General features: G+C 50.7%; 1 protein-coding gene across 3 annotated transcripts in view; it reads left to right on the forward strand.

Moving 5' to 3' along the window:
- Positions 1-792: 792 nt before the first annotated feature.
- Positions 793-24,435, forward strand: part of RGS10 (regulator of G protein signaling 10) — a 39,085-nt gene continuing 15,442 nt past the window's right edge. The window contains exons 1-4 of one of the 3 annotated variants that reach the window (XM_072805115.1): positions 815-952; positions 11,222-11,317; positions 12,541-12,659; positions 14,119-14,205. In XM_072805115.1, the coding sequence (XP_072661216.1) occupies positions 11,281-11,317; positions 12,541-12,659; positions 14,119-14,205 (243 nt within the window). In that variant the 5' untranslated portion in view covers positions 815-952; positions 11,222-11,280. Of the gene's footprint in view, positions 953-5,980; positions 6,169-11,221; positions 11,318-12,540; positions 12,660-14,118; positions 14,206-24,435 lie in introns of those variants that run through there. The other 2 variants (XM_072805114.1, XM_072805117.1) reach the window with 2 other exon arrangements.

Consider the following 24,435-nt stretch of genomic DNA (forward strand, 5'->3'; position numbering starts at 1 on the left):
TGGCAGGGCCCGACGACTGGGGAGCGGTTTAGAAAAATAGCAATTAGCACAGCTAAAAATAAAGACCAATTTGGAGACAAAGCCAGATACACAAGGAGAAAAATAAGACTCGCCAGAAAGACAATTCTTCGGAAACCGAACGCTCAAGAAAACGAGGCTAATGACACCCCCTTTGGGGCTGTTTTGCACGGAAACGAGACAATGGATGGAGGGGGGCGCGCCGCGCTGAGCAGGTGACCGGCGGCGGCGAGGTGGGAAGCGGAGGGAGCGCCCAGCGGGCCCGAGCGGAAAGCCCTGCCGGAAGCCGCACCACGTGTCCCCGGAGTTGGAGAAGTGTCCCCCGCCGGCGGCTGTGCGGGGCAGAGGCATCGAGGGCGTCGGAACCCAAGGGTGCGCGCGAGCTCCGCCGAGGCCCGCCCCGGAGCCCCCGAGCCCCCGGGCCCCCGGGGAAGGCGCCCAGGTGCCCCCCGCGCGCAGCGGCCCGGGACCCCGGAGCTCTCCCCGGAGGGAGTGCCCGGCCCGCGGGGAGCCCGGGCCCGTGCGGAGGGGGCGCCCCTGGCCGCGGGCTGCAGGGACAGGGCGGGGGAGCGGCGGGGGCCCCGAGCCGGGGCTCTCCCTCCGGGCCGCGGGGCCGGGCCTCGGCGTCGGGTCACCCGCGGCCTCCCGCGCCCCCGGGGCTGGACAGCGGGGCCCCGGCGCGGGCAGGGCGGGCAGGGCGGGCAGGGCGCACGGAGCGCGCCACGCGGCGGGGCGGGGCGGGGCGGCGCTGAGCCGGCTCCTCCTCCTCCTCCTCCTCCTCCTCCCCCTCCTCCTCCTCTCCTCCTCCTCCTCCTGCCCGCGGTCCTCGGGCTCAGCCGCCGCGCCGCCCGGCCGCTCCTCCTTCCTCCCGGGGCCACCGCGGCGATGTTCAACCGCGCCGTGAGCAGGCTCAGCAGGAAGCGGCCGCCGTCAGGTAAGCGGCTCCCGGGCCCGGGGCTGCGGGTCGGGGCGCCCGGAGCTGCCGCCTCGGCCGCCGCTGCCCGCCGGGTCCCGGGCCCCCCCGCCCCTGTGCCCGCACCCGCCGAGCGCCCCCCGAGCGCCCCCCGAGCGCGCCCCTCCTCCGCCCGCGCCGTCCCCCCTGGCGCCCCTGCGGTCGTGGCCGCGGCGGGGGCGCAGGGCCCCGAACGGCGCCCCGGGGAGGAAGTTTGGGCAAAAGGGGGAACAACGGCAGTTTTCTTTTGAGCGATGGTCTGGGGGGAAAGGGCATCCCACGCGCCCCCAAACTTCGGAGGGAGCGCGCGCTCCGGACCCGAAAGCAGAACGTGGCGGGGCCCGGCCCGTCTGGAGCTCGGCCGCCTCTCGCGGGGGATGCTCGGGGATGCTCGGCGGCGCCCGGGCGCGGCGGGACCCCAGGCGAACACCGGGCTGGGGCCGGCGCTTCTCCCCTGGCGCCCGGGGCGCGCTGACACTACCCCGGACTCGCCTGGCTGCCACACTGGACCAGCCGGAGCCTCACTTTGGAGCCCGTTGGATAAGACAAAGAATCCACGGGGACGATGAGCCCGTGGCTTTGATGCCAACCGTCCTGCCCTTTCGTTCTCAGTTATAGCTGCGCTCCCGTGAGCCCGCAATGTGGGCCCCGGTCTCTGCTCACCAAGTTTTGTGTTTTGTCTGCACCCTGAGGGGCGACCCTGTGAGATAGGGACAGGTAAGGCCACTTTGCACAAGAGGGAACGGAAGCCAGGAGCTATTAGGTGACTCGGCCCAAGTCACACTTAACTGGGGGACGGAGAATCCTGGAAACCCAAGTTTGCCCGACTGTGGAGGTCAGAGGCTTTTCTGCCCCTTCCCACTCCCAAGAGTCACTTCTTTCTAGTGCTGAGACTATGGACACATTGGTCCGTGTCCTGTTTTCACTGAATATCCTATTTTATGAGAGACGTTGCAGTTGAGAGGATAGACTGGAACCAGACCCGCTGGGACAAAAAATCCCGCCTCGGCTGCTGTTGAAACTTTGTATCTGTGCAGATAAAGATCTGCAAAATGGGAACCAAACAGCTGTCCCTCTGTGAGCACTGGAATGGACCTGGTTTCCCATCCAGCAACGTAGGCAAATCTTCACATTTAATAATCAGGACACCTCTAATAAAGGCAGATTTCATAGGGTTAGTGGAAAGAGCTTATATTTGTGGCAGCGGGCTCCTAGATCTTGCTGTGTTGTCTGTGGGTTAAAGGATTCCTTTGTGGGAGGGTGTTCGTTTTAGGTGTTCCGTGTAGGTGGCTATTCACTCACAGGAGGGTAGTCAGAACCTGGACCCTAGAGTTCAATTCCTGGTTCCCATCCTGGCTATCATTCAGTGACCACTTGACCTCTGAGCCAATTGCCAAATTACCAGGAAATCTGAGAACTGGTTACTACGTTTCACCATGGAAATGGGCAAATGCTAAAAAGCAAGTTCTTTTTTCCCTCCTAGGATAGCTGGTTTACTAGCACACCCCTGCATCTGTTTTCCCCTCTGTAAAGTGGGTTTCATAGAGTCCTGGGATTAAACACACCAGAATACATGAAGTCCTTAGTGCACATAATAAATGACTAAGAATGGTTAGTTTCCCCCTTTTATATTATAAACAGAGCTGCTCTGAACATCCCTGCCTGGTTATTCATTGCTTTGTGTCATTTTCAGGCATACTGGTTTTGAAGGGTGTTCCATGTGTGAGGATTGTACCCCTAGAAAGATTGGGGCACTTTTTAGGGACATCGGTGGAGTATACCTCTTTCAGGGCATCTACTTTTCAGCCTTACGACATGGGATGAGGTCACAGATAGAAAGATTAGTAGCTAAGCATCATGGATTGGTATTGGGGGCCTGGCCTCCAAGAGCCCAATCTCCTTGGGATTTTTAGGCTTAAAGTGTGCCCCACTGATGGGAAACGGCAAATGACGCCCAGCCATTTGGGCATCACCATCCAGCCCTGAGAAAAGGAGTCAAGTGAGAAAGGAAATGTGGGACCCAAGGCAGAGATGCTGGGAAGCCAGCCAAGCGATCCACGGGACCCTGTACATTTTTATTTGGTAGTTTTGATTTTTTTTTTTTCCTAAGCTGGCTCTCCAAATTGTATAAGCTTCCAGCCCCACAAGTGCTGGATCCACCCCCTGGAGGCCCCTGATATGGACCTGACTGCTGTCCTGCCTCCCAGAACCTTCTGCCGTAGACTTTTCCTGCTTTTCAGCAAAACCTATTGGAGACAACGTCTTCAAGCTCAGAGTTTGGAGTCCCAAACCCCTAATTGCAAGGTTCAAAGTGTGATTTCCTTATTTTCCTTTTTTAGATTTCCCAAAGTGTGTTCGTGAACAAACTGAGGGTGGAAAGGAGGTTGATAAAATGCAGCTTTCCAGGCCACACCCTGGACCCACAGATTCAGTCTTGGGGACCCAAGGTGGCAGGGAGAGTAGGCTGAATTTTCAATAAGCGCCCCAGTTGATTCTTAGGCCACTGAAGTGTGAGGACCCCTTGAAGGAATCTGGCCACCCTCTTGCCCCCCACCACGACTCACACTGTTGGTGGCAGTTGTGATGCTGCTCACTTGGAAAGCAAAGCCAAAGCCACAGCCTCCCCTCTGCGAATGGACTGAGGGGTGACCCGTCGAGGGAATCCCCACCCTGCAGGCAGGCCTCGGCCCTCCCCCGAGGCCTGTTGTCCATTATCCCATTAAACCCTTGGGACCAGTTTCAGATTTATTACTGGGCTTAAGTTTTTATTTAAAGATGACAGTCAACATAGCAACTTAACGTCTTTGTTTTAACAAACCCAGCAGCAGAGCAGTCTTGGCCTCTGGGGAAACTTGCCCTGCAGATCATCACTGGCTCAGGCCTGTGGGTTCAGGGAGAGCAGTTCAGGGACAGAGGGGCTGGGCGGTCCGAGGGGTGTTGTCTTATACGGGCCGTGGGCCGGCTGGATCGGTGGTGTCAGCTCTCAGTGCCACCCAGAGTGGCCTGGAGGCTGGCAGGTGTCAGGTGCCGCTGGAGCTTTCTTTCTCTTCATCGACTCTATGTGACTGATGTCTCCTTTCCTCACTGTTAGAAGTTGGGGGGACCCCAGCAGGTGCCTGGTGGGCCATTTCCTGGGGCTTCCTGGGCTTCCTACCTTGATGGAGTAATCCCCACCACCCCGGGGGCCGCTGGGCTCGGAAAGTTGCTGTTTAAATTGTACTAAATTTACTCTCCCTGGTTGTCTTCTGCTTCCCCCAGATAGCTCTCCAGGCCAGCAGCCCCGAGAGGGGCGGAGGGGCAGGGGGGGCCCGGGCAGGCCGCAGCAGCAGTTCCTCGATAAGAGCCGTCAGGAGGCATCCACTGTCGGGGGGGTGGGGGGGACATACACACGGCCCCATGCAGACTTCTGGGGCCTCGTGCCCCTTCTAGGCCACTTCGAATCCTTCCAGGGCCTTGCCAGGCGCCTGCAGGTCAGCCGTGCTGCCCCCTCTGCGTCTGCGCAGCGCCCGGGGACCCCTCATCTCTCCCCGGCCTGCTCCCGGGCTCTCGCTCCGCCCGTGGGTGGCTGCGGGTTCCCACTTCTGCCCCTTTTGTTCCCCCACAGCGTCCTCTCTCCTGAGCCCTCTCCCAGGGCCGGGTCTCCCTGTTCCCGCGGGCCCGCTCTCCCGGCCTCCGTGCCCCTGAGCCGCAGCCTGCCCGCTTTGTCTGTCCCTGGGCAGCTGCAGAGGCCACCAACGGGCAGAGCCACCCATTTCCCACGGGACAGACCAGAGAACGCAAATGTCTGACCCAAGTCCTGAGCCACCTGCCTGAGTTCACGCAGTATCCATTTAGTCATCGTGTTAAGTTATATTTAGAGTTAAAAAAAATATATATGTATATATATAAATACGAATATGGAGCTGACCACTTTTCTCCTTCCTGTCCTCCCACCCCCTTCTTCCTTTTCTCCCCTTTCTTCCTTTCTCCAGTCAGGACATTGAAAACCGTGCCATCGTCAACCATCCCCGAACACCCCAGATAGTTTCTCATGTCAGAAACGTCCTGATCCACAGGAATCTGCTAGAGGTTGCTGTGTCCAGGGAGAGGCAGTGGCTGGCTGAGGGACAGGCCAGGACGCCCTGCTCCCCTGTACTCCCCCTGTGTCTCTTGATTTTGGTACCGTGTAAATAAATACAATGATCTCTTTCCTAAAAACAACCCGAGGCTGTCTTGACCATATCAAGACAGCTGACATGGTAAATGTTTCCTTATCTTCGCATTTGTTCATGAACCAGTGAAGAAAACTTCATGCCAGCCTGTGGCATTGGGGGCAGGCAGCCAGCTGGGAACTCCTGGGCTCATCTTCTCAATTCATTTTAAGCTCCGTGAGAAAAAGGGCCCCGCCTTTGACTTCTTGCATCTGTCACTGCCCTTCCCTTTCCAGGCTCTGCGGCCAGACGGCTTAGGGTGGTTGGGTCCCACCTCATCCTCTTCTTTGCTTGGAGCACATTACTGAACCCCCCCGTGCCTCAGTTTCCTCTTCTGTAAAACGGGCCACCGAGGAGCCCACACCTCCAAGGGTTGCTGTGACGTGGAGACAGGATCTATAGCAAGTGCTCAGCCAGGCAGCTATTTTTACAGCTGTCCCGCTCCCCTGCCTCGCCCCCAATCTATCGGGAAACATCCATCAGTGTAAACACGAACAGGAGTGCCAGACACAGCCGACCCTGGGGAAGGCGCAGCTCCTACTCAAGAAACGCACAGCCTCTCCGAGGCTCACTTCCTCGCCGGGCGGGTGGGGCCCCGGTGGAGCGAGGACACATTTGTGCACGAGTGTCAGGCCCTGGGGGCAGCACAGGGCTTCTGGGATGTGAAGGAAGCGTGAAGGCCGGGGTCTTCATTTGCACCCCCAGGATAGGGCTCCTGGGTAATTTTATTTTTTCTGGGCCTTTGCCTAGAAAGTAGAGATTCTAGGGAGGCTGCAAATAACAGTCTGGCGTTCTGATTTCCTTCCCTCTGGTAGAAACTGGAAACCAGTGGCCATCTGTTGTTTAGTCCACTCAAAAGAGGATGTGGATGGAGTCTTGTTTTTCCTCCGGACCCAAGGGTGCTCAGGAGCCCCCGCAGCCCCCGGGCAGAGACACGAAGCGTCTCTGAGAAGGCAGTGGGTTTCTGGGCTGCGTGAGACGCCTCGGGTGGACCCCAGAGCATGGAACGTAAGGAGTGGCCCCCGCCCCCGTCGGCAGATGTCCTCAGCTCGCCCACTGCCCGGGTGACAGCGGGGCAGGGCAGGGGCTGGGGGAGTGTGGAGGGCAGACGCAGGTGCAGAGGCGACCTTTGCAGACACCGCCTGAGCACTTGGCCCCTGAGGTCTGGGCTTCACGTGCAAAATTATGCCAAGAAGCCCTTTCCGAGCCCAGCCAATCCTCTTTGCAGTCTGCTCTCCTCCTCTGGTCTTTGATGCTTGCTATTATGATGATTATTTTAATACTTTTTCGTTCTTCTTCTTATATTCTGCTAATTCCAGTTCACGCAAACCTCTCCACCAAGGGAATTGCATGCTCGAAGGGTAGTTATTCTCAGACATTAGATACTGGAGCCGATAAACACTTAAGTAATATTTAGATAGAGTGTTTCCATGACCCAGTTTCTCCAGAGCCTTACATAGATCACCAGTTGTAACAAACCGATTTTTTTGCTTCTAAGTTTGGATGACTTAAAAAAAAAAAAGTAATACATTTGATGGGTGTAGTTGATATGAGGTTTTAAAGATTTAATGTATTTATTTATTTGAGAGAAAGAGAGGGAGAGGAGGGGCAGAGGAGGAGGGAGAGGGAGAAGGAAAGAATCTGAAGCCGATTCTGTGCCGAGTGTGGAGCCCAACACGGGGCTTGATCTCACAACCCTGAGATCACGACCTGAGCTGAAACCAAGAGTTGGACGCTTAACTGACTGAGCCCCTCAGGCGCCCCTGATGTAGGTTTTAAATAAAGTTCTGGGGGTGTGCACTTTCCTTGAATATTTACAGGAGAATGGTGTGTGTGTGTGTGTGTGCGTGGGAGGGGGTGAGTGTGTGTGTGTTGCACCAAACCACTTCAGAATTTGGAGTGAACATTTCTGCCTCTTCCTGGGCTTGAATATTGGGTTTGTTTTCTTTAATAATGCTGTAAGTTTTAGGGGTACTTAGGATAGACTCTTTGATGATGTGCATTGACTCTGCTTTGAGGAAGCTGCGTATTGAGATATTCCCAGGACATTTTTTGCCTTGGGAAAATGGTCCATGCAGGATCATTAGCCAGGCCTTCCTGCAGACTAACAGGAGGGATCCACGCTGTAGGCATTCAGTTCCGAGGAGTGTTACAGATGCCTTTTGCGTATGGATTTCCAAAGAATTAATGTCTGGCGAAACTCTCTGGTAGATATGACATCACAGCATCTATAAATAATGCATTACGAAATATGCTGCCAGCAACCAGCCTCAGCCATCTGTATCTTTGAAATAATGGCTTTTGCTGAAGTCAGAAACCACCCAGAACAACATCAGTGTAAATGGAGAGTGTCTGTACTTTGTGTTTGCATGTGAGATGATTCTGGCCCGGTCTTGTGTGGGTTTTCCTCTGCACTGAATTCCCTCTCCGTTTCCTCAGTCTTTTCCCACGGGGCAGCTGCTGTCTTTCTCTTCAAGGCCGTTGTCTTCTGGCCTCAGCATTTATCAAAAACAAAGACGGCCACAGGGCCTCGTGGTAAAGCACATGTGCTGTGGGCCTGTGCTCTGAGCACAGTCCCCCCTTTCCCAGCGGGGGGACCCTCGCAAGTCACTGTGCCTCATCTGTGCTTCCTCCTCTGTGAAGTGGGGATAATCGTAAGCTCACCACAGGGCCCTGGGAGGTGTGAAGGATTTAACCCCCCGTTGGAACAGCACCCAGCACAGCGTAAGCCATTTACAAGTGTTCACTGTTGTTATTAGCTCACGATAGATTAATCTGAACATAAGTTTATTGAAAAATAAGTCTTGGGACACTTGGGTGGCTCAGTGGTTGAGCCTTGGCCTTTGGCTCAGGTCAAGATCTTGGGGTCCTGGGATCGAGTCCCTCAGCAGGCTCCCCATGGAGAGCCTGCTTCTCCAAGTCTCTGCCTCTCTCTGTCTCTCATGAATAAATATATAAGATCTTTAAAAAAAAGAAAAATAAGACTTGTGCCTACAAAAATCTGATCCAAAATGCTTTAAAGACCTCAGGAGGTTAAAAATTTTTTTTTCTTCATTGCAAGAATATTTTAAAGGTGAACTAAACAACAAGACAAGATAAAAAAGAGCAGGACAAAATGGAAACAAATGTTATCACCAATAGTTCCCTCCTAGCTTGAGTGATCTTAAGGCTGCTAGAAAAGTAGGTTTGACTTTTTTTTTTCCACCTGTGCATTCAAGGCTTACTTACTTTCTTTCTTTTCAATATTTTATTTATTAGTAAATGAGAGACACAGAGAAAGAGGCAGAGACAAAGGTAGAGGAAGAAACAGGCTCCCCATGGGGAGCCCCATGTGGGACTCAATCCCAGGACCCTGGGATCACGCCCTAAGCCAAAGGCAGGTGCTCAACCACTGAGCCAGCCAGGTGTCCCTCCAGGCTTACTTTCTTGTGTCATCCATCTAAAATGGCAACTTTTATCAATGAAAAAGCAAAGAAGAAAATTATACCTTCATGGCTTCAAGTGCCAGGAATTGGGAAGCTGGGAACTCTTGGTTTTCCTTTATTCTTTTTTTTTTCTTTTAAAGATTTTATTTATTCATGATAGAGAGAGGCAGAGACACAGGCAGAGGGAGAACTAGGCTCAATGCCGGGAGCCGGACGTGGGACCCGATCCTGGGACTCCAGGATCACGCCTGGGCCAAAGGCAGGCACTGAACCGCTGAGCCCCCCAGAGATCCGGTTTTCCTTTATTCTTAAGCTTGGAAATAAACCTGCTTACTCTGGAAAAAGGTTCTTCCTTTTTCTGATGATTACTGGACTGACTGTAACTTTTAAGGTGAACTTGTCTTAGGAAACCTTTACTTACATGCATTGGGAAGTAGCAAAAGTCTCCTGAGGAGGGAACCCTGAGTAAAAAAAAACGCCCCAGGTAGAGGGACAATCTCTCGGGCAGTGTCAAATGGGGAGGCCCTCGGCTCAGTCTCACAGGAGGTCAGGATAATGACTTGGAGAGAAGATACACCATTAAATGAATGGAGTTTGCAAATGCTATTCTATTTAGAGCTATCTTTTTATATTGATGCCAGTCAAGAAAGATTAAGGAAAAAAGGCATAGCCAAAAGCTTTTATCAAAATTGAGAGACAAGCAGGAAGTCTTGGAAAAATTGAAACCAATACTTCTGGGAAAAGCAAAAACATACATCAGACAGACTGTGGGTAGAAGATTCCTACAGTAGGAATGGTTGGGGCAGAAGGTGGGCAAAAAGGCAAGAAGGAATTTGTCTTTATCCAGGACACTGAAGCCAGACACCAGTGGCCGTGGCTATGGGGAGTAATACATCCTGGTGGACTTTCGGAGCCAGCCCTGGAAATTTTGTGCCTTTATGTAACAGTGTGGTGGTAAAAATATTTCATTACTTTTGACGGCAGGGAGATGATAGCCCAGCTGAGAACTGAGAGGAAGGGCCACTTATCTGCAAAGTCCTGATTTCTGGAGCAGCCCTGGGGTTCTGTGCAGGTGGTCCTGGTAGGGACAGTCACCTTCTCTATACTGGTCTCAATATAGGTTCCATTGAGCAGTTCTTTGGTTGAGTCACCTTGGATAGATCATTATACCCTCTAAACTTTTACTTCTTACTCTATAAAATAAAAGAGACTAGACCAGACTAGTGCGTATTGAATTAGAAGACGTTTTGATCAAATGAAACCTAATATGCAAGATGATTTGAGTATGAATTAAGGGTTGGGGGTGGTGGCAATTATCTAATGGTGGGGCTTGCTATCGGAGCTCTCAGTTAACCAGAAGATCTGGTTAACCAGAGCACTCTTTTGGTTAAATGGGAATCCACCATGTATTTATTTGCAAGACAGCGTGGCAGTAAAAACCCCAATGTGGTTTGGTTTATTATTGAAAAGGATGTCAGGAGTTCTGGAACCCTTTCAGACCAAGGTCGAAAACTTACGGGCAAAGTAGGTGTTGTGTGACAGCAGGAAAAATTTGTGGCTGCCTAACATTGTCCCTGGGAGCAGCCCACTTGTGTCTCCATGTGTATTTACTTAAGAGAAGATCAGCTGAGGAAGTGCAGCGAATTGTCAAGCTGTATCCCCGAACAGGAGAGTAAATTGGTGAAATGCTTGGCAAAATGAACCCTTGTGCTGAACTTTCTTATAATGGTGATCCTTTGATTTGATTTATACTTTGTTGGGAAGAAACTCAGTGTTCAGAAGCTTGCCATCCCAGCATTTGCAAAGAGAGTAGGAAACTAATGTAATATCCACGAACCGAAGATTCACTTTAGAGAAGCGTCAGGTCCATTTATATTGTGTTCAAGTGAGTTTGCTTCTCAATTAAAGGGTTAGATTTGCCCCAAATCATTATCTCGTGCTCCATCACCAGTGTGTATTGAAACAGCCCCCACCCCCTCTTGGGGCTTCTGGCTTCTGCTTCTTTTTTTTTTTTTTTTTTTTTTAGCTCCAGTCAGCCAGCGAATGTCTAAAATCCAGATAGTTCTCCCAGATGCTGGGAGACAGAGTCTCAGCTGCTTGAGAAATTAACACGTGTGTTGACCCCCAATAGAACATGAAAGATCATGGAAGCTGAGTTACTCTTAAGTCCACTGTATTCAGATACAACTTTCTTCCAAAAACATTTTATTTTATTTTATTTTTTTCCAAAAACATTTTAAACTGTATGGCATCCTAGCTATTTGCAGCAATTAATATTCTTTTTTTTTTAAAGATTTATTTATTCATGACAGTCACAAAGACATAAGCAGAGGGAGAAGCAGGCCTCCTGCAGGGAGCCCAATGTGGGACTGGATCCCGGATCCCATGAGCCAAAGGCAGACACTTAACCGCTAAGCCACCCAGGCGTCCAGTAATTAATATTCTTAAGACTTTTTTTTTCACTTATCCTTTACAAGTGGTTAGCTTTGCTGATTTTTTTAGTTAAAAGCTTATTTTCTCCTACATTCAAACTTTTCTTTATAGAAATATGCTTCTACGTTGAATTTTTTTTTAAAAGACAATGGAGAAAAAGCATTAGCTATAAAAAGAGTTCACTCGATGTATCATTATTTTAGGGAAGAGGAGAGAGGAACTAACATTTGTTGAGAGTCCGCTGTGAGCTTCTAAATGCCTGATGTGCTTCCCCTTTAGTCCTTTGGATAACCAGAGAGGTAGGAGGATTATCTTTATCTGGCCCACAGAATTTTGCCTCTTACCACACAGTTTGAATTGGCCAAACTGGGTTTGGAACTTGGGCCTATCCGAAATGACATTCCATGGGTTTTCCTTGGCTCTAGGAAGGGGCTGAATTCTGTAGAATGAGGCATGTTTGTGTTGTCGCTTCCTCTCAGGCAAGTAAGTTGACAAAGCGTGTTAGCTGGAGGTCCCCCATCCCCTTTCCTTGAGTTAAGAAACTCTTCAGGTGTCTTGAGAAAGAGAATGCAGCAGAGGTGCAGGTACGAAGAGTTGTTTATTCAATCTACACACACAGGAATGGTGTGATGCCGAACCATTAATGGAGGCAATGGAAAAATCAGTAATACCCATCCGGCCAATTTAAAAAAATATTTTATTTATTTTTTTCATGAAAGACACACACACAGAGGCAGAAACATAGGCAGAGGGAGAAGCAGACTCCTTGCAGGAAGCCCGATGTGGGACTTGATCCCAGGGCTCGAGAGATCCCTGGGATCACACCCTGAGCCGAAATCAGGCGCTCAAACACTGAGCCACCCAGGCATCCCCCATCCGGTCTTTATTTACAATTTTGGTATTTTGTTTGTTATGGAATTCTTTGCATATTTTGATTTTTCAAAATCTTGCGTGAAAATACCATTTATCTTGATGCCTGAGTTTTCTTTTTAGCAACCCCCTGAAATTTTGCACCTGTAGCCAGTGCCTTCCTGTTCCCACCCTAGGCCCAGCGCTGGTGCATCCTTTTATTTACGTGCCAGCCAATGAGCTGCTATGTGTTGCAGGTGTAAGATAAAGAGACACGGAAGCCTTCAGACTAGCGCATCAGTCATCCAACTCATCACACGACAGCATGACAATTACAAGACAGTGCAGAGTGTAGTTGCCCTTGTGTCAGGGTCCCTGGGAGGATGGTGGGAGAGAGACTTGAGGGCTGCCTGAGGGTTGGCCAGAGGACACGTGGGTGGGGGAAGGGCGTGGGTGGGGGAAGGGCGATGGAGAGTGGTGGGAAAGGAGGAAAAGGCAGTGCCTACCCCCTGAGGTTATCATCGGGGCTGGAGTGAGTTCCCCATGCTAAGTGCCTGGAGAAGATTCTGGTACATGACCTGTGATAGCCACAATGGTGATGACGCTGATATGCAGATATTTTTAAATGAAAGTATCCTTGGGCCACATACACAGTCTGAACTTTGCTTTACAGACATCCACAGCGGCGATGGGAGTTCCAGCAGCAGCCACCAGAGCCCCAAGAGCACAGACAAATGGGCCGCCTCCCTGGAGAATCTGCTTGAAGACCCAGAAGGCGTGAAAAGATTTAGGGTTTGCCTTTTTCATTGTTGAGGGGGGTGGGGGGTGGGGGGGTGGATTGCAACACATGAAGTAGTTTAGACACCTGTGGGGGGAAACACAGGCTGATTTTTCACACTCTGTGCCCCAACCTGAGAATAAGGACTTCTCACTTGCCATGGCCACGATGGAGACGCTGTCGCTCTCCCAGGTAGCCGTGGACCAGAACTGAGGGGCATGCCCAGACTCTTTCTGGTTTTTGTATAGTTGGATGGGAGGTGTTAGGAGTGGTGGGTGAAGAGGTACTTTGCTCATAGGTAAAACCTACAAAGAATTTCCAGCTCTGTGACGTGTGGGAGGGGTGGTCTGGGTGTCGCTGATGTGAAGGTTTGTTCCCTTGGGTGTTGGGGAGGGATTCTCAGGATTCTATTTTTTTTTTAAGACTGTATTTATTTATTCATGAGAGACACAGAGAGAGAGAGGCAGAGACACAGGCAGAGGGAGAAGCAGGTTCCATGCAGGGAGCCCAATGCGGGACTCGATCCTGGGACCCCAGGATCACACCCTGAGCCAAAGGCAGACGTCAACCACTGAGCCACCCAGGCACCCCATCTCAGGATTCACTTTTAATCCAGTGAGAGACAAGGACAACAGCTGGAAAAGTGAAGTTGAACTCAGAGAGGAGGGCTGAAGGATGGGGGTGTCAGGGCTGCCTAGAAAGAACTGTTTTGGCTAGCAGAAACCCCAGGTGTCAGTTTAGAAGAACCACATGTGAATTTTGAGAACGCTCCAGGTCTGCCTGAGTCCCACCGACTTCTGTCTTTAAGCCCTGGCTCAGGTCAGAGTGAGCCCTGATGCTGTGGGTCCCCGTCGTGGTACTAAGGGACGGGGTGGCGGGCCAGCCACCAGGATTTCCTACAATCCTGGATACCAGGCCGCAGTGAGCACTGTGTAGATCTCGGGCAGGACCCTGTTCTGTGCACGGCGGGATAGCAGGCTGTACTGCTAAGCCCCCAACATCGGCCCCCTCCAAAAAAAAAGAAAAAAAAAAAACACACCTCCAACTTAAAATAGTTTTCATCATGGCATTTTTAGACATGCTTAATATGTTTCTTTTCTTTTGTTTAAAAAAATGGGCCTGATTTTAGAGGAATGTATTTTGTTTAAACACTGTCTAGAAGGAATGAATATATCTCCCACTTAAATTTACTCTTTGGTAATTTATTGTCATCTTAGACTTGTGAGTAGATTCTTGCTTCATTTTTACTCTTCCTTACGGTGTCCAAGTCATCAAGCTCAAATGCACATGAAATTCTAGCTTTAACATTAAACATACGCTTTGTTTTTCAGGATGGAGGTGTCAAAGGGAGATTGAACCGCACTCATTTGTTGCATTTAGCCAAACCCATCCCTGAAGGAAAAGGCATTATTTGTTTGTTTCTCTCTTTGAAGTGGAATATTGCTTGATATTTTTTCCTCTCGTTATCCATAGGAATTTTTAAAAAAGGAATTCAGTGAAGAAAATGTTTTATTTTGGCTAGCATGTGAAGATTTTAAGAAAACACAGGATAAGAAGCAGGTATGTCTTCCAGTCTGTAATCACGTTCTTGATATATTTTTTTCTCTCATTATTTTTTCTCTCGTTGCTGCCTTTCCAATAGACTTTGAAATTGCCTAAAGAAATCTGATCCATAGTGGGTTTGGGGAAGGACCGAAGCTTCAGATTAGGTACCTTGTGTTGATCAAATATTAATAATTTTTAAAAGTGTGTTAATTTTTAAATGGAGCTGTTCAAATGGACACAGAGTTGAAGTAAAAATAACGATTTCTGTTATTTCGAGTTTATCATCGTGCACGATTTTTTTCTTCATGAATAAGTTATGAGGATGCTTCCCCGGAGTTTGACATGTCGGCATTTTGTACGGATGTAGTAAAGCGATTAACAGATGTGTGGCGATAAAAGCGCAGCTCAGATCAGATAGATTGTCAATTATTCAGCGTATCTTTACGAAACATCCTGTAGTTGGCAGGCGTCCTACCTAGAAAGTTTCTCACTGTTCTCCCGGGTAGATGTGTGCTCTTTGCAAGAGGTAGCCTTTAATTCTGATGTCAGTGGATTTTCTGTCCTTGAAAGTGGGGTGTCAGGGGAGGTGGAGGAGATGATAGAGAACAAGGCCTGTGGATTGAGTGTGTTCATGAGGCCTATGTTTATGTATTTCTCAGAGGCTACCACCCAAATGTCTCCAGGGGCTGGTGAGTAACAGGAGTCCATGAAGCTTTTGGTGTGAGGCTATAGGGAGTGGTGGGGACTGGGGCCGCTGTGGGTAGCGGGCCCTGCATCCAGGGGCTGTGGCTGATTCTTTAGCTGACTTTGGCAATGAACGCTTTGGGGCCTGTGGCTGTCTGGGCTTTCTGTGCTTTGAGTTCTGTTTGCCTGGGTCTTCGCTTGCCCACCCTTGCCCGCAGAATCCTAAGTGGTGGGCCTTTCTTCCCAGGGCAGCTTCTTCCATCTCCAGCCCAGTGCTGTCTGGTTTTCCAGAGAAGCTGGACATTTGGATTCTTATGAAATCATCCCGATTTTATAAATGTTGGAACTAATTTGTAAAAAATGTAAAATCTTGCCTGCCAAACAAAACACATCCACGGGCAGATGCAGCTTGTGGACTGCCAGCTTTTGAGCCTCTGTCTCCAAAAGCTCTACTCCACAAAGCCAGCAGCGGTTACATGTTTGTAGACAACAGCTTGGAAAATGTTCATCATTGGTTTGCTCAAAGCCTTTTCCCGACTCAGACACACTTCCCCCAAGATGGGGCAGCGAAGCCTTCCTTCTACCGCTTTCCTGTCTGTGGGTGGAGGGGGTGGAGGGCAAGGGTGGATGCTAAGATAGGTTCCCTTTAGCTCAAATTTCCTAGGTCAGCCTAGAAAGCCTTCCCAGGCAAGACCCTTGGCATTTGCTTCCTTCAGGCTTCTTCTCCTCCCTGGACAACTTTGTCTGAGCCTCCTGGGCGGTGAGTGGCCTCTGGGGAAAAGCAAGCAGGTGGGGCTGCCTGCCTTGGAAGGCCAGGATGCCACCCTGGACACAGGAGTGCTCATTGTTTTCCTTCAGCCCCAGTGCCCAGGACCACTGTCCATAAATGCTGGACTGTGCAATTGATTTGTCCAGCCCCAGCCTAAACCCTAGGTGAGAGCCAAGCAAGCAAACATGTCCATTCTTCTGCCATAGTCTGTGTGTTGGGGCTGAGAGGGGCCTACAGGTCTGCTGTCCCTCCTCCCACCATCCTACCACCCCGTTGTACTAATCAGAAAGCTGAGCCCTCACCCCCCCCACCCCACCCCGTCCCACGGCTGAGCTGGGACTTGGACCAGCATTTCCAGGTCACCTAGACGCTCTCTCTGTACACCATGCTTGTGCGTCCTTAGTTTCAGTTGATTCACCAGATCTTTGGGGAGTGTCTGCTCAGGGCCAGGCCCTGAGAAGAGTGTGGGAGACACACACGGACAAGACAGATGAGCTTCTTTAGGGAACAGGCATATAAAAGGAAAGCAGCTTGTTCAAACAGCCTTTGCAAGTGTGCTGAGCAGAGAAATGGGAAGTGTGGGTTCCCCCGGGGCACAGGTGGGGGTCGGTGGGGAAACAGAGTTTGGGGGTGGAGTTTGAGGGTAAGGGTAGTGTTCCTGGAATAGGGGACAGCATGTGGGCGGGGATGGCTTGGAGAAATGAGCCAAAGGCAGGCCAGGTGATGGGAGAGTGGTGCTTGAGGGGCAGGCTGGCTCTGCTGCACTTAAGGCTGGAAGGGAGGTGGGGGTCACACCCGGGGATCCTGGGAGTCAAGGTGAATGCTGGAAGGCCGCAGGGTTGGTTTGCACTGGCCCATCCACATCCTATAGACAGAGCTTCCAGAATCTGGCAGCCCCTTGCTGCACCCCCACCCCTGACACCCAGCATGTGACCCCTGGAAGGTTCGTGTCCTTAAGCCTAGAACATGTCTGGCTACTGCTTCCGGGCAGTGAATGCCTCACCTGCCAGCTGCCTGAGAAGACAGTGCTGGGAAGGAAGCAAGCATCCACGAGGCCCATGGTGCCCAGACCTCAGTCTGGGGTATCACCCTAAACCTCATGACTGCCTCCATCCTTCCAGATGTGCGGGCTGTGGTTTGGGAGGATACACACCCGGCTTGCTGCGGACGGGGCCAGGGTGTAGATCCAGGTCTCCAACTGCGGGGCCTGTGTATTCTCCAGCAGGTCTGGCTACAGGGGAAGTAAAACCGGGAGTAAGTTCTGAAGCACTAATTTTAAAAAGTGGGGGAGGCCGGAGGCCAGAGGAGAAGTGAGCCCAACTGAGTTTCACAATAAGGCTTGTCACGTCTGGTCCAGTGGGGAGTGTGTCAAGGGTGCATCTCTACAGTGAACTAAGGCAGTGGTGGGATTGGTGTGAATCTTACTTTGCCTCCATTGTTTTATTTATTAGTTATTTATTTTTAAGATTTATTTATTTGAGAGACAGAGAGCATGGGTGGGAGGGGCAGAGAGAGAAGGAGAGAGAGAATCTCAAGCAGACTCCACGCTGAGCACAGAGCCTAATGTGGGGCTCAATCCCATGACCCTGAGATCACGACCAAGAGTCGGACGCTTAACCAGCTGAGCCACCCAGGTGCCCCTCCATTATTTTATTTTATTTTTTATTTTTAAATATTTTATTTATTTATTCATGAGAGAGAGAGAGAGAGGCAGAGACACAGGCAGAGGGAGAAGCAGGCTCCATGCAGGGAGCCCGATGTGGGACTTGATCCCGGGACTCCAGCATCACACCCTGGACCGAAGGCAGGCACTAAACCGCTGAGCCACCCAGGGATCCCCTCCTCCATTATTTTAAATAGGACCCGTGCTAGCTTGTCTTTTTCATTCTTTTACTAGGATTATCTAGATCTCTCCAGAGCACTTAACCAACTTATCTGGCACCTTATGTGTATGATTTCTTTATTTCCTCTATACTGTCTTGGCTTCCCTCTATCCCGCAGGCTCTGCAGGTCTGAGATCAATGTCTTCTCCCCACTGTATCCAAGTGCCTAGAGCAGCCTGGTACTCTTTACTTCCAGTGCTCCCCACTCAGATGCACGGGCACCTGAAGACCCACCAGAGGCGAGGTCCCAGCCCCCTCCCCTCCTGCAGCGGCGACAGCCCCGGGGATGCACGTGTTTGCCCAGAAGCTCCAAATAGTGGACCCGTGCTGTGTTCCTGCTGTCTTCCCCGGCCTGTGGCCACTTAGGTTGGGAGGGTCTTGACACTCATCATGTGTGGCAGGGATGCTGGACTTTAGGGAGTTGGGAGGGTGACACCCCACACCCCCACCCTCCTTGGAATCTCTAGGATGGTTGTAACTCAGGGTGTTCATATGCAGCAGGCAGCTTTCAGAACATGTCTCCCCCTTCTCAATTTCTTTATGGCTTGAAATTTTTCTATAAAGTGCCCCTCCCCCATGAATTAGCACGAGAGATGGATCTATCTTCTAAAACCGAGCAGCATTTCTGAGTTATAAAACCTCAGGAGAAGCTCCAGTTAGTTTGTACAGATTTGGAAAAACAAGCTGAGAGTAGGGGTGAAGTGGTAGGATAGTGCAGGTTTCTTTCTTTTCTTTCTTTTTTTTTTTTTTTAAGATTTATTTATTTATTTGAGAGAGAGAGAGAGGGAGAACCTGCGAGTGTGGTGGAGAGGGGCAGAGAGGGAGAGAAGCTCAAGAAGACTGAGCTGAGCACGGAGCCCAACGTGGGGCTCTGTCTCACGACCCTGAGATCATGACGGGAGCCAAAATCAAGAGTCAGATGCTCAACTGACTGAGCTACCCAGGTGCCCCACAGTACAGGTTTCTAATAATCATAGCTAAAAAAAAAAAAAAAAAAAAAAAAGGGCAGCCTCAGTGGCTCAGCAGTTTAGCGCCACCTTCAGCCAGGGCCAGGGCCTGATCCTGGGGTCCTGGGATCAAGTCCCACATCGGGCTCCCTGCTTCTCCCTCTGCCTGTGTCTCTGCCTCTCTCTCTCTCTGTGTCTGTCATGAATAAATAAAACCTTTAAAAAAATTCATAGCTCCAAGAGCGACTTGCACTTGTATTTAAATATAATGGTACCTTGCATTTTTATAGTGTTTTAGTGTTAACAGAGTTATGGGGGTAAGGGCCTATGGTATTTATGATTTTTATTACATACTATTTAACACTACAACTTGATCCAGGATTTAGTGTGTTTGAGATTCTTATCTAAAGTACTAAAGTAGGGGCGCCTGGGTGGCTCAGTCGGTTAAGCATCTGCCTTAGGTTCAGGTCATGATTCCAGGATCTTGGGATCGAGATCCACATCAGGCTCCCCGCTCAGCAGTGAGTCTGCTTCTCCCTCTGCCCCTCCCCTGCTCATTCTTTCTCTCTCTCAAATAAATAAATAAAATTTTTTTTAAATAAATAAAATCTTAAAAAAAAAAGTGCTACAATAAAGGTTTTCCTAAAAACCATCTTTTTTGTTAAAAAAAAAAAAAGTATTAAATATCCCAAAGTGACCCATGCTCCTTCTGGAGTAAGATGGGTTGGTTCCCTTCACCCCGCAGCACCCTCGAGTTCATCCCCCACTCTGGTTCGTGCTGCGCCTTTCAGCATGGGCTTGGCTGGATCCAGGCTGGCCTGCGTGGAGCTCAGCTGCTCCCGGTGTGGTTTAGGCCCAGCGTTGGCTGGCCTGCACCCCCGTTCCTTCCGAGCTAACTCATCACTTTTAGATATTATCTACCAGCTTCCTCTTGCTATAACTGAGCTTTCACTTACTCGCATCCCTGTCTACTGTATTTTCATGATTAAGACTCATCTTTCTTGTTTGCTGCCGAGCCAAAGGGGATGCTTCCATTACATTTTTTCTTCTTGGACCATCTTTGGTTTTCTTATTTTTATAACATCCAGTAGCCCTCTAAAATGCTTGATGCGGTGTCGCATGGGCTCAGGCCTCTCGGTTCACCTCTGCAGCTGGGGTTCACTTGGGGACCATCCTCCTGGGGCCCGCTGACCGCAGCTCCCCCCGGGGTGTCCCCAGATCTTCCTTTGCCACCAGCACCATTCGTGCTTCTGGGACCCAGCACCTCCTCGGTCCCAAGTCACTCCTTCATGCCTGTTGTGGTACAGCCAGCAGCGGCTTCTTGAGGAAGGGGACACGGCAGGTGGACATTTAAAGATCTCGTTGAGTGAAAATGTGATTTTCCCCTTCTTTCCCACTTCACTGATACAGTGATGGAACATAGAATTGAATGTTGACATAGGTTGACATTGTCTTAGAACTTTGAACACACTGCCCCATCGCCTTCCCTTTTTGTTAAGAATTAATATATTATATGTAAACTATTTGTTTTGTTCCCTTTGTTTTTTTCCCCTCTGGAATAGCATACAGTCTCCTTTTCATCACAAATATTCTACAGCTGTATAGTCAGAGGCTTTGGGGGGTTGGGGTTCACCCACTGTGTGAGTGTTTCATGGAGCGTATTGATCTGGACATGTAGAGTTCGAGGCAATGCTCTGTTGTTATGATTGTCATGACTTTTTTTAAAAGATTTTATTTATTTATTCATGAAAGACAGAGAGAGAGAGGCAGGGACACAGGCAGAGAGAGAAGCAGGCTCCCTGTGGGGAGCCCGATGCGGGACTCGATCCCAGAACCCCGGGATGATGACCTAAGCCAAAGGCAGGTGCTCAACCCCTGAGCCACCCAGGCGTCCCTGTCATGACTTTTTATAACTCCTTTCCTCCCACTTTCTCTGGTCTCTTTCCCAGGGAAGGCCCTCATCCCCTGGACTGAGCGACCCCTTCGCTTTTATCTTTTTTTCCTCCTCTTTTTTTGTCATTTCTTTGGCTTTTGATTCCTACTTCTCTTTTGGAGATTTCAACTTTATTTCCACATCCTTCTGTGGAATTTCTTTCTGCTTTTGTTTTCTGTAGACTGGGGGCCCTGTTTAATCTCTTCCTGGTGGCCACAAGCCTGATGTGCTTGGAAACCACACATAGGTCCAGTGTACGGGGCTGGGAGGATTTTGCTGGGGGTCCACCTAACTATATGCTGTCTCATCCTTGTTCTCCTCAGGCTTCTGTTTGGCAGCTTCCCTAAGTTTCTTTAGAGAAGATTCTAGCTCCCCACGGAGAAGGGAGGGGGATAACTGCTCAGGGTTGGGGGCCCTCGGGGGTCCTGGGGGTCTAGCAGCTTCTCTCTGCTGCCCTCCTTGTCCCTTCTGTCTGGGCAACCTGACACCCCTGAGCTCCTGCCATTTTCGGAGGTTCCTTGTTGGCACTCCCTGCCTCCCAACACCCATGCAGGTGTACGCTTGCTCTCGGCAGAGTCAGCCACTGTCCCTCCAACTGCTTTCCATTTCCTGAGCCAGTTCTCAGAAATATTTTCGAATCCTCTACTTGATATTCTTTGCCTCATTCTTTTTCTGGACCATTGCCGGCCAAGTGGCGGGAGTGGACAAGAGCGGGCTGTGCAGGCACGTATAAAAGGCAGACTGAACAGAGGGAACAGATCTTGGTGACAGGTGCAGTGTAGGGGGAGGCATGTGTTGGGGACCGCAGCTCCCAGTGTCCAGGAGTAGAGACTGCAGGACCCACCGTCCAGGAGGGGCCACTTGGTTCTTTGGTGTGTTAAGTTGGAGGTGTCTGTGGGACATCCAGGCCCACAGTTCTAGAAATCGGTTGGCTCCGTGGTCCGTAGCTTGGGGGAGGGGGTTGGGCTGAAATCTTGGGAGAGCATGTGGTTGGGAAAGCAGTTCCCCTAGGGCAGAAGTCTGGGAAACCCAGAATTTATGGGGGAACAGAGAGACAGGAGCCTCCCAAGGAGACAGAAACAGGAAGGTGTTGGAGGATCCTGAAAGGGCAGCTGGGGGCCAGAGTGTGGACCAGAAGAAGGTCTGAGGGACTTAGGCACCAGGCCGCATCAGGGAGCTGCTGGGAGGCCTCGCTGGCAGGTGGGCGGAAGCCGGGCTGAGCGGGTTGAGGAGGGGTGGCTTGGGGACAGTGGAGGAGCCAAGTGCATGCTTTTCCTTTGAGATGTTTCTGTAAGAAGTCAGGGGTGGGGAGGTCATTAGCTGTAAGGGCATGTGGACTAGAAGGAGGTTTTGTTTCATTCTCCCAGTGGAAAAAGTTTCAGCACTCTTAATGGATGAGGGAGAGGGGCCAGAGCATACACAGCAACACTCTTCTGAGCTTTGGAATGCTAATGCTTTTGTTCTTCTGAGGAGATTTCTGTGTCTCGGGCTGATATTAAAACGAATTTGCTTCTCCTCAACATGCATCGGCTGAGGGAGCAGCGTCTGAGCGCTGACTGGTGTCTGCACATTGTTATGGCTGATGCATTGCCAGGTGGAAGGAAGGCCCCAGACTCCTGGGAGAAGCTCATCTGGGTGCAGACGCCCCCACAGGCAGTCCTCAGGATGATGCCAGGAGTCATCACATGGGTCCCGGGGGCGGGGAATCCTTTTCCAGCACCTTCTGGATGGTCAGGATCAGATGCTGGGCCTAGTTGCTCTCCATGGAGCAGGTGCTCTGGTGGAGGCTGTCCGCGGTAGGGAAGAGAAGCTGGCCATCCTTCCAGGTCGCACCCAGAACCAGAGACCCGGGTAGCTCCTGACAGGAGCTAGAATAGGGTTAACAAAGCTATGGAAAATCTACCAAAATAACTCGAGAGACCCGGTTCTTCTTTTTTGTTAAGAGTTCTCGGCATGGGCACCAGGCCTTCCCGTGACTGGCTTGTGGTCTGTAGTCTAAGGGTTTCCCTTTCCAGTCACGCTTCCTACCCCGGCCCAGATAAGCTCTGTGGCTGAAGCCATTCCCCTATGCGTGGGGGCAGCCACAAACTAGGCCGGCCCTGGCCTGGGTGCCTCGGGGACTCCGCACTGTTCCCCGACAGCCTCAGGAGGGGGGACGGGGGCCTCAAGGTGGGGCTGAGCCATCCAGAGGCTAAGATATCTTCAGGCCCCCCAGCCTGCGTCCTCTTCTCCTGGTGCCTTCCATCCTTGTACTACCCGTCCTACCCCCACCTCTAAGCCTCAAGCTACTCATTACACTTCTCCTTTACAGAACCACCCAAGATAGCCTGGATTCATCTGGAAAATGTGTGTGTGTGCATGCATGCGCACGTGTGTGTGTGTGTGTGTGTGTGTGTGTGTGTGTGTGTGAGATAGAGAGAATGTTCAAGGGAGAGGGGAGACCCAAAGTGATTTCTATTTCCAGAGCTCTGCATGAAGTTTGTTGATCAGACGAGCTGAAACTGTATTTTTGTGAAGTATTGTTAAAACAGGAAGTAGTTCTCTAAAATTGTTCCTCACTGACAGAAGGGGTGGTGGGAGTAAGGCTCATGACTTCATGGAACGGTGGGTCTTTGAAAGGCAAAGAAGCTCCAAAGTGCTGCCCTCCCTGGGTCTCTGTGATGGTCTCCAGACTTGTCCCGTGGAGTAGCCATATTTACCTTGAGATGCTCCTGGGTTGTTTGAGTTTGACCTCAATGAACTGCTCATAGTAACGGTTGATCAAGAAATGACACCAGGGCCTTGAGTGTTGACCCCCACCTGGGGATTCTTCTTGCAAGTACTGTCAAGACTTTCTTTCTGGGGGATATGATGGTCAGGCCTCAGCCTCATGGGGTCTTTTGTCAACCAGTCCCTGGAACCAGAATAAGTTAAACTCCCCTCCTTTCAAGCACCAAATATTGAAGCCTTCTGGTGGTTTCTCTAAGGCTGAACGTTTCCAGAGCCTGGGCTTTCCTGAGCTGAGCTCTGCAGCCTGTGTGGGATCCCAGGTGGGCTCTCTGGAGGGAATAGTAGTTCTGTAGGCCCCACAAAGGCCCCTGTGCTCCCCCCACATCATGGCTCCGTGGCTGTATGTCAGAAGCATTTGTCTCCTGACTTGCTCTGTGGGGTGAGGTACTAGTTAGGCTGTAATGTTCAGAGGATCGACCCCCATCTTTGCAGCCAGCGAAGTGCCTCCTTTCTCTAGGAGAAAATAGAACCCTAGGGGGATGCCCTGGAGGACGGGCTGCCTTCTGCAGCCCCAGCAGGGAGACATGCTGTTTTTAAGACAAAGCACTTACCCTAAGTGTTTTTGCTCCAGGTTTTCACAGCACCATGAGTACAGGTGGGTATATCTTTTCCAGTTGTGCTTACAAGCCTTTTAAGGGCCTGTATGTACTTAGGGCTGATGTTTTCCAGCAGGACGGCACTTAGGACTCAGGGGGCAGCAAGTGTTCTCCTCTTTGCTTGTACTCCTATCCCATTACCAAAAAATCCCTGTCCTGGAATGCAGACAGATGGTACACCTGGAGGTGGTGATGAATCTCATGAGCGTGGAACTGGGGTGGGGGGCGGGGGTGGTGGTAGAATTGAAAGGCTTTGGAGCCAAACAGTTCTCAGTTTCCCTGCAGGCTTCTTGAATAAGCCACAGTACTCTCCTCTGTGTCCTCCCCAGGGAGGTGGTGCCAACAGGAAACAGCCGTTTGCTGGATGCTCAGGGGATTAAGGAAATGAGATCATGGCTGTAAAACCCCTGGCATGTGTCTTGGGCATAGTAGGTGTTGGATGAGTGGTTGGGATCTGTGTGCATGGTTTCACTTGATTTTTTTGTCTTTTTTATTTTTATTTTTTACTTAATTTAATTGTTTTGGAGGTGAGGAGGGGCAGAGGGAGAGGGAGAGAGAATCTTAAGCAGACTCCACATCCAGCATGGAGCCCAACGTGTGGCTCAATCTCACGACCCTGAGATCATGACCTGAAGTTAGGAGTCAGATGCTTAATGACTGTGCC

The sequence above is a fragment of the Canis lupus genome, chromosome 29 (assembly GCF_048164855.1).
Source record: "Canis lupus baileyi chromosome 29, mCanLup2.hap1, whole genome shotgun sequence".
Taxonomy (NCBI): Eukaryota; Metazoa; Chordata; class Mammalia; order Carnivora; family Canidae; genus Canis; species Canis lupus.